At 33.6% G+C, this 9,820-nt stretch overlaps 1 protein-coding gene across 1 annotated transcript; it reads left to right on the top strand.

The window, feature by feature from the left end:
• Nucleotides 1-411: 411 nt before the first annotated feature.
• Nucleotides 412-9,227, top strand: LOC130808220 (asparagine synthetase [glutamine-hydrolyzing] 2-like). Its single transcript, XM_057673697.1, has 14 exons — nucleotides 412-678; nucleotides 2,958-3,096; nucleotides 3,305-3,400; nucleotides 3,510-3,651; nucleotides 4,435-4,530; nucleotides 4,623-4,717; nucleotides 4,934-5,095; nucleotides 5,691-5,771; nucleotides 5,872-6,093; nucleotides 6,179-6,313; nucleotides 7,379-7,459; nucleotides 7,608-7,694; nucleotides 7,815-7,922; nucleotides 8,777-9,227. Exons 1-14 carry the CDS (start codon nucleotides 599-601, stop codon nucleotides 9,014-9,016), a joined length of 1,764 nt encoding a protein of 587 aa, XP_057529680.1. The 5' UTR covers nucleotides 412-598; the 3' UTR covers nucleotides 9,017-9,227.
• Nucleotides 9,228-9,820: the final 593 nt, after the last annotated feature.

Here is a 9,820-nt window from a genome sequence, read left to right as displayed (position 1 = left end):
TTTTGTGCAACTGAACCATGGTTCAATCGCCCAGTTTTGTGCGATTTATTTATTTTTTTTTAATTTCCAACGATTCAAATCGAAAAATTTACGAACCTCATCCGATTCATAGTCGCTTTCGTTAGCCATATTTAACCAATTACGGTTGACAACTTCTTTAACAGTTTTTTGAGAGATAATACCGTGTTTGAATTCGTACTTCATACACATCTCAGAATTCGATATATAGACAAATCTTCCGCATTAAATTGTTAATGGTGTTACTAAGTGTGATTTACATTTATTAATTAAGTTTTAAGTGTGGGGGTAATTTTATAATTTTTTAAACTCCAGGGCAAATACATAATTTTAAGGGGGTGACGATAAAATAAAAAGAGGTGGCGATATTTACTAACACCCCATTTTTTTAAGAAAAGGCACGCCCCATGAAAAAACGAATAAGATACAGTTGCTAAAAACCCTAATTTGTTTCAAGTAAAAGTAGAATCTTTGTGATTCCAATAAACATAAAGGATCTCTCTTCTCCTCTATTATTGCAGCTTTATTAACTTTACCTACTTTTCATTTCACTTTTTTTTTTTGTCTGATTCTACTCAACATGTGTGGAATTCTTGCGGTATTTGGATGTCTTGATACGTCCCAAGCTAAGCGGTCTAGAATCATTGAACTCTCCAGGAGGTAATTTATGAACCACAAGTCTTCAATGGTTTATTTTTATATATGATTAAGTCAAAATTTGTTAATTGTTATTATTCTCTTGTTTTGATATGAATTTGGCTTATTCTTAAAGAATACTCATATTTTTAATTACTGATTTTATATGATTGGTTGATTCTTGTTTTCCTTATAATGACAATTGACAATGGAATGAATTTGAATTTGTACTTTGTGTTATTTGTACTTGTACCTGTAAATAGAGGTGCAATGGGTAAGGATTGGAATTAATGTTGGATGTTTTATGATAATGTCAAAACTTATTATCCATTCATTCTGATTACAATCATGAATAATGACGAAAATGTTCATCTAACCCACTTCTTATGGGAAGTGGATTAGATGAACATTTTCGTTATTATTAATCATTGTAATTAGAATGAATGGATATTAAGTTTTTTAAAGAACAGCCACTCGAATTGATTTATGGTTCCTATCCCAAATTTTTTTGGGACTTTTGTTATTGTTGTTGTATCCTATGTGGCAACGTGGCTCTGCTTCTTTGACTTTACCCATTTTTCTTTTGTTATGTACACCTCTTCTCAAACAAATGGGGCAAACTCAAAGCCCATAGACCGAGTATTTTACTGTGAAACAGTATCACATACAAATTTTGACGCAAGTTGCAATCTAAGGCGAACCTTAGTATTTCAGTTGTGTTGTGTGGGGGGGGGGGGGGGGGGGAAGAGGGAATAACAGATACACTTGCAAAAAAGTATAGTTGGATGATGGATACACTAGCAAGTAAATTATTGTCGGACGACTGATACACTAGTAAAAAATTATTTTCAAATGACCAATACACTAGGGAAAAGTTATTTCTGGATGACCGATACAATAGCAACAAAAATATAGTCAAACGACCAATACATTAGCATAATTGTTATTCAAAAATGTTTAAAGTCTAATTGTTTTCTGTTTATAAATGGAAATTTTTTTAATTTAAGCATTGGAAGGTAGAGAGCTTGTAAAGATGTCGTTAAGCGTAAGTGTCTTAAAAGACAAAAATTCTATTAAAATAACAACTTAAAAAACGTATTACAAAAAGAATTAGAGGTAGACATCAAGCTTTTTTCTACTACTTTGATTGCTGAAATTTATTTGATTTTTTGATATTTAATCTGTCTATATATGATATTTAAAAATTATTAAGGTGACCAAGTTGAAAATACAAATGACCGTGTGTTTCAGCCAGGCCCGCAACCTCAATGTAGCTTCGCCATTGGCTGAATGGTTATGGATGATTTTGAATGGGCAAAAAAAGCGCACTTGTTGAGTAGATTGTTTTGATTTGACTTACATGCAATGTAATTACTAGAAGTATATTGTTAATGAAAATGATACTTACTCCTTTCTCTTTGATGTTTATAGAGTATATTCTATATAATGATAGAGAAACTTGTATATAGTTTTCATGGATAACCACTGGTTAAAATTTATGTATGTAAGATCTGATTAGATTCGTCTCGATTTATGTAATCTTCTTATATACTTTTTATATTATTTTATAAAATGTCCATTATTTCGATGATGCTAAAGATTTATAGTCTTTTTTTTTAATTTTTAAATTTTGGATTATAATGGATTATAGTAAAATGACTCATTAAGTCATATACACTTCGTAATTATGTGAATTCGCACATGATGTTATCTACCTAGGGGAATCAAAAATAACCTCTTTTGTTAGTTTTATTACCAATATGGGTAAGGTTGTGTATATTTGACTCTCAAACCCTACCCTAGGTGGGAGCCACTTAGTGAACCTTAAATACTTGCTTTGAAAACTGTGCAAAAAGTAAATGGGAACATCAAAGGAGAATAGAGGGAGTAGATACCAGCAAAGAAGTAACTAAGGATTTCGACCCTTATTGACAGCTTCCGAATTGATATCTGGCTGAGTCATTATGGTCAAACTTTTCTAGTGTGTAAAGATCTTGAAAAGGAAGAGAGTGTTTGTTGTGATTGAAGCTGACAATGTTAATATAAGGCTAATTCGGATTGTGTTACAAGGGAGAGGTTACTTATTGTAAGACCTTAACTTGTGACTTTGTGAGCCTATATTGAGATTGGCTGTTGTTGTATAAGGGGATTGCTAAATATTAACCGACTATAAAATATCAGTGTTGTTTCAAGGTATTTATCATTGTATCTATAATAGATAAATGTAGCATGTTTACCTATCACAGGCTTATATTTCATTTGTTTGAGTGTTGTGTGATTGGTGATCTTCTATTGGATGATAGGTTACGTCATAGAGGCCCTGACTGGAGTGGTCTACATTGTTTTGAGGATTGTTATCTTGCTCATCAGAGATTAGCTATTGTTGATCCTACTTCAGGAGATCAACCTCTTTATAATGAGGACAAGACTATTATTGTTACAGTAAATTTCTTTCCGCACTTTGTTTATGATGTAATAGCACTGGGAATGATTAATTTATGTAATTTAGGGGTTTGGAGTTTTTTTAAAACTTTTGAAACAACAGTCTTTGTTGGAACTGTGATTTATTCTTAGTTTCACTACACAACTAAGTATGGATTCCCTTCATATGTTAATCTCTGATTTCTGACTTTGACCTCATGAATTTCAGGTCAATGGAGAGATCTATAACCACAAACAGTTAAGAGAGAAGTTGAAGTCACATCAATTTCGTACTGGTAGTGATTGTGAAGTGATTGCTCACCTTGTAAGTTCCTTAATATTATCCCGTATTCTTTTTCATTCTTCACCATACGCTCATACCTATGCAACAAAGTACATGTGAAAAATTTTTTGGTTGACATGTGGAATACTAGTATGAAGAGTATGGAGAGGAATTTGTGGATATGCTGGATGGGATGTTCTCCTTTGTACTTCTTGATACACGTGACAAAAGCTTCATTGCTTCTCGTGATGGTATTGGTATCACCCCACTGTACATGGGTTGGGGTCCGGATGGTATGTTGAATTACATTTAATCTTGTATGTTTTTTAAAGTCCATGATATAATAGTATCTAATTATGCCAGGCTGATCACATTGGCATGTTTTGATTAAAATGTGTGCTGTTTTGGTGTTGGTTTGTTCTGTTGATACGTTTTTTGGCTTGTGCCTGATGATCTAGATGATCTAGTTCAACCATAGTGCAAAATTATTGTAACGGTCACGATTGCAGTAACGACACAGTGATGAGGTAATGGAAGTAATGTGGTCGTATTACCATATATCTTTGAAATTGTGAGGTATCCCTTAACTAGCCTAAAATTATACGGTTTTTACACCTTTAACAATAGGTAATATCGGTTCGGTAAATTTGAAAACTTTTATAACATGGCCGATATGTTATGATGTGGCCTTGTTATTGCACTATGGGTTCAGCTGTCCAGATTTTTATTCATGCAATAATCTTTGTTATGCTTTTCTTTGAGAGAGGAGTTAAGTTGCTTAGAATTATAGAATACAAAGTGGTTATGCTTGGTTCATGTTCTAGCATAGTGAAGCATGCTATCCTACATTCTTTTTTGCTTTAAGAGAATTAACGTGTACATATTTTTTAGATTGATTTTTTTATTTTTGCTTTGTTCCCAATTTTGAATTATATGTACATAAAATTGATTGTTTCTTTATCTTTAAAATTCCGTACTTTCTTTCATATGCCCTGTAATCTTAATTTACATGTTAATGATTTGATTATAGTTTTGTGATTTGCATACATTACATAGTAAATATGTTGTTTTTGCAGGATCAGTTTGGTTTGCTTCAGAGATGAAGGCCTTAAGTGATGACTGCGAACGATTCATCACTTTTCCTCCTGGACATATATATTCAAGCAAACAAGGTATGCTTAATAGTTCATGGACTTTGGGCTACGTTCTAGGAATTTTTGTGCTTCTTTTATTGCCATATCATATCATGTTTAACTTATCACAGGTGGGCTAGGAAGGTGGTACAATCCGCCATGGTTCTCTGAGAAGCTACCTTCAACTCCATATGACCCAAAGGTTTTACGTGAAGCTTTTGAAAGGGTATGTTAGCAGTGTTAGTTGTCCATTATCTGGTCATTCAATTTGATTAAGTCATGCCTCATTTATACTATTTGAATAAATAGTTTTTTGATATGTGTTGATAACAACTTTGTATTAAGTAATATTCTTCTCATTAAGTTTATTATGAGCTCACAAAACCTGTTATAATTAATTTACATTTTATCCTTGTAATATGTTTGTAAAAACTCTCTGCAGTCTGTGGTTAAGAGATTGATGACAGATGTCCCTTTTGGTGTTCTTCTATCGGGTGGACTTGATTCATCTCTTGTTGCGGCTGTGGCATCTCGTCACTTGGAAGAAACAGAAGGAGCATACCAATGGGGCTCACAACTGCATTCCTTTTGCATTGGATTGAGGGTGAGAATCCATTTTGAACTACATATCATAACATCATCTTTCTGAGATTTTTTGCTTAATCCAAACTACATATCAACGCCTCTGAAGATTTTGAGTTTATCTTCTCTTCATTTATATTGCTCAGGACATAACTATTTTTCTTGTGTTTTGGATATGTTGAGCTTTAGAATCAATACCCCTCTAGCCTTTCCCTCTCCATGTTGAGCAAAGCTATTAAAATCATACCCCTCATAATCTTGATCTAGATTCTTGAGAGTTAAATTTGATTTTCTCCCTTATTTGGATAGGAAAGACAAAGTTTGATAACAATTCTTATCTATGATATGAATGATCATATCTAGCATTACAGTTTCTTATATGATTAGTTTTGAAATCTCATCATTATGTCACGTTGACATGCAAGTTGCAACTATAAAAATGATAATGTTTGGTGACGAAGCAATTTTTTCTTGGTGGGAGATATTCATGATTGGCTATATGTACATCTAGTCTTATGCTCATTTGTCTTTTCACGTATCCAAATGGAACATTTATTGTTATCCTTTATTCCGGTTCAATTTGGGACCTCGAACTAAACTCACCATTTGCTGCTTAGGGTTGTCCAGATCTCAGAGCTGCAAGAGAAGTTGCTGATTATCTTGGGACTCGTCATCATGAGTTATGTTTCACTGTCCAGGTACTTTACAGATATGATCACTTGAATCAGGCAGAATTCCAATGGAATTTAGCTTTAAATACATCAGACTATTAAAGGTGATTCTTGACCTCAAATTTAGGAAGGCCTTGATGCACTTGAAGAAGTGATATATCATATTGAAACCTATGATGTTACAACAATTAGAGCAAGCACCCCAATGTTTCTGATGTCTCGTAAAATAAAAGCTCTTGGAGTAAAGATGGTTCTTTCTGGTGAGGGATCTGATGAAATTTTTGGTGGTTACTTGTATTTTCACAAGGCACCTGACAAGAAGGAATTTCACGAGGAAACATGCAGAAAGGTACCCTATGGATACAAATGTTTTTCATAGGAAGCAATACTCTTTACTTTATCTTTTTGATGTGTTTGTCATCTGTATTGTTCAGATCAAAGCTCTCCATCAGTATGATTGCCTGAGGGCCAACAAAGCAACATCAGCCTGGGGTGTTGAAGCACGTGTTCCCTTCTTGGATAAAGATTTTATCAATATTGCTATGAGTATTGATCCCGAGTGGAAAATGGTATTTGATGTTTTTATTGAGTATTCCAAAAACTACTTTCAACAATTTTCATTCAAGAAAATTTCAATAATTTTGCTGATAGAGTTTTGGCTTTCGATATAATTATAGTTTGAAGTTAAATCACCACTCAATTTTGTTGTTTCGACTTCTTATGTCAAGGAGGAAAAAGGTGATGATGGGGGATGGTAGGGAGCATTTTGAAAATTAGCTTGTCAACATACTCTAACCTAGAGGTTTCCCTACCAAGTATTACTTCCTCTATTTGTTTTACGTTAGTTACAGACAGATGTAGAATGGTTGGAGCTAATATTTGGAAAGTTAGAAAGAGATAGAGAAATATAGTGCAATAGCTGGAAACCAAGAAGAGAAGGAAGAAAATGAGAAGAGTAAGTGACATGTTACTAAAACACCAGCATTCCATTAAATCCACCCCCGTTAAGTGGCTCCCACCTAGGCAGGATTTGGGTTGAATGTACGCCCTTTTAATTACAAAGAGGTGTCCGATTAATTCTTGAATCTTGATAGCATACATCATTAACAAATTCACATAAATAAGAAACGTACATGATTTAAAAAATCATTTTATTGTAGTCCATTGCAATATGAAATCAAAGTAACTATAAAATATACATCTTTGCGAGAATAGACAAATGTAAGTGGTTAGAGAGGAAAATGCGAAAAAATAAGTATAGAAATATTGCAACTAATGTGACAATTCCCCAAAATGGTAAATGTTCAAGCTTTGCTGCTAAAAAGAAATGTTGAAAGCTTTTGGCTAAAATTCTTCCATGTGTAAGGTTCTATTATAAAAGCAACTTTTTTCCTTTATTATAGTTTTTAATATGAAATATGTCCCATTAATTCTTTGGGTTAGAAGATTTTTGTTGATATAGGGAAATAAGTAAATCTTTTGGCTCATGTTACTTTATCACTTGCTTCATCAAAGTCCACTGTCTTGAGTGTAGGATGGAATGTTTTAGACTAAAGTTTTCATTTCTGATCATTATTGCTGAAATTTCCTCAAGGGTGGACTTAGTATATAATATTTGTTTTTAAAACCTTCAGATTAAACGTGATCAAGGTAGGATTGAGAAATGGGTTTTGCGCAATGCTTTTGATGATGATAAGAAGCCTTATCTACCCAAGGTATGCAATATATTCAATTTTCCTTTTGTTAGAGTAAGTGGGACATTTATTTCCTGTTGCAAGTGTTATCTTTTGTGCAAAATTATGATATCTCCTGCTGTCAGTTACAATCTCGACAATGATAGTTTCCTTGTATTTTTGGCTTTAGCACATACTGTACCGGCAGAAGGAACAGTTCAGTGATGGAGTGGGATACAGTTGGATTGATGGTTTGAAGGATCATGCTAGAAAACATGTATGAGATTTAGTTATGGTCATTAAAGCCTTCAGTTTCATATTTTTGAGCCCTGGCTTCTCTGAACGATATCTTTAGCCTTACAAGATACGTGTGACCTTTGATGTTAAAAATTTTCAGGTTACAGATTCAATGTTAGCAAACGCTAGTTTTGTTTATCCTGAAAATACTCCGATTACAAAAGAAGGATACTACTACCGGGCTATTTTTGAAAAATTCTTTCCAAAGGTTAGTCACACAAGTGTTGATTGTAGTAGCTAACTTGTATCTGGTCACCTTCTGCTTCATGTGTTGTAGTTACATTTGCCGCTTATCTTAATTTTGGCTTTGTCTTATTTTCAAGTAAAAACCATGTTCCTTTTCCAGGATTTTCTATTATTCTGAAGCTTCCTTGATCTGAAAGTTTTGGGCAGCTTTAAATAGAAGAATATTATTTTAGTTTGGTAGAAGAATCTTTTCCTGTAATTGAAATATAGAAGCATGACTTCATGGTGTATTTAACGTTTTAAGAAGATTTAATTTGATGAATTTTAGAATAGGGTTTCGGAGGGTAGTTTCCTGTTCTAAATAATTGTAGTTGGGGCGTTTAGTTGAGCGTTCTTTTTTTAATTTCCTTTTATCTATTATAGTGTATCATTATGTCACTTGCCACCGATACTAGCTTGCTCAGTTGGTTAGGAACATTTACTTCCGCTGAGGAGGTTATGACTTTGATCCCCGCTTCCGATGTGAGGGCAGTATTGGTGGAACAATATGTTAGTACTTTTGGATGTTAGTCCCAGAGGTACACCCTGGCCTTGGTAGGTTGCTGGAACGGACCCTACTCAAACTTTTCCTTGTTCTAAGAAAAAGTCTAGTTGCCATTGGATGTAGGATATGAAGTGTAATTGAGGTTCGGGTGGATGAGAAAATCAAGTCCAAAAAATGGCCTTTAAAAAGCAGAATCGGTATAATACTGAGAACTGAGAGGTGGGTTGAAGAATGATAGTTGTTTTAGTCGAGTTTTGTGAATCGTATTATTCTCATTGTTACGACACTTATATTTCATTCTAATTGTTCCCTTGATGGCCCTGTTTGATCAGAATGCTGCTAGACAAACAGTTCCAGGTGGTCCTAGTGTTGCTTGCAGTACTGCAAAAGCAGTGGAATGGGATGCATCATGGTCGAAAAACCTTGATCCCTCTGGCCGTGCTGCTCTTGGAGTTCACGAAGCTTCTTATGAGGAAGCAGACGGCTCTAAAAATGCTAATTCAGTGGGTGACTCCTGTCAAACTCTGGGAGGTCAAGATGAGGTTATGAAAAACATTACCTCTGTCGTCTAAGGGGAGGGATGTGGTTGTGCATCATTTCTCGGGAAACAATTTCATGGCAGCTCTTCAGTAGTAGCAGAGGAAATTTGATGCAGGACATTGCTCATGTTTGATATTACATATTTCTTGGATTAGTTATGTTTCAGTTATTAATTTATGTCATCTGAAATTGTTCGTTTAGATCATCAGTTATTAATTTATGTCATCTGAAATTGTTCGTTTAGATCGTCAGTTATTAATTTATGTCATCTGAAATTGTTCTTTTAGATCATCAGTTCTTAACCCTCAGTTCCTGTAACGTTGAAAGTTGAAACATTCCTGACTTTAGTGGCAATCTATCTGCTCTTCTGTCAATCTTTTGCCTTTGCCCTTAATGTCCGACACACATGCACAAAATGCGGGCATTGATTACTCTAATATACTTGTGTGATCTAAGTTATTGATTTTTTGAAATTAAGATTTATTTAAAATGTAAGAAGATTTATCTTGAGAATTACTTCTATTATATCCTCGTTATCAAGTTTTTGTTTTCTTTTGTCTTTGAAAATAACAAATACCATTTCAAACAAACAAATTATATTTTCAGCTCATCCTGTATTAGACTGTTTACTACAATTTAATAATTTATAAAACTAACTGTCAATAATCATAAACTTAAAAAAAGTTGAATAGCTTCAGGTTATATTTAATAATAAGTATGTCATTTTAAATTATAAATTTTAATAATGGAATCATAAATGAAAAACGAAATAGTAAGGTTTAAGAGGTTGTTTTCAAATTCTTAATTTTAGTTATTTTTTAAATAACAATAATCGT

This window comes from Amaranthus tricolor, chromosome 3 (assembly GCF_026212465.1).
Source record: "Amaranthus tricolor cultivar Red isolate AtriRed21 chromosome 3, ASM2621246v1, whole genome shotgun sequence".
Taxonomy (NCBI): domain Eukaryota; kingdom Viridiplantae; phylum Streptophyta; class Magnoliopsida; order Caryophyllales; family Amaranthaceae; genus Amaranthus; species Amaranthus tricolor.
This window is presented reverse-complemented; position numbering and strand designations above follow the sequence as displayed.

Coding starts and splice junctions, on each gene's coding strand:
- LOC130808220 (XM_057673697.1), top strand. CDS start 599: ATGTGTGGAATTCTTGCGGTATTTGGATGTCTTGATACGTCCCAAGCT. Junction 679..2,957: donor ATCATTGAACTCTCCAGGAG/GTAATTTATGAA, acceptor ATTGGATGATAG/GTTACGTCATAGAGGCCCTG. Junction 5,772..5,871: donor AGTTATGTTTCACTGTCCAG/GTACTTTACAGA, acceptor CCTCAAATTTAG/GAAGGCCTTGATGCACTTGA.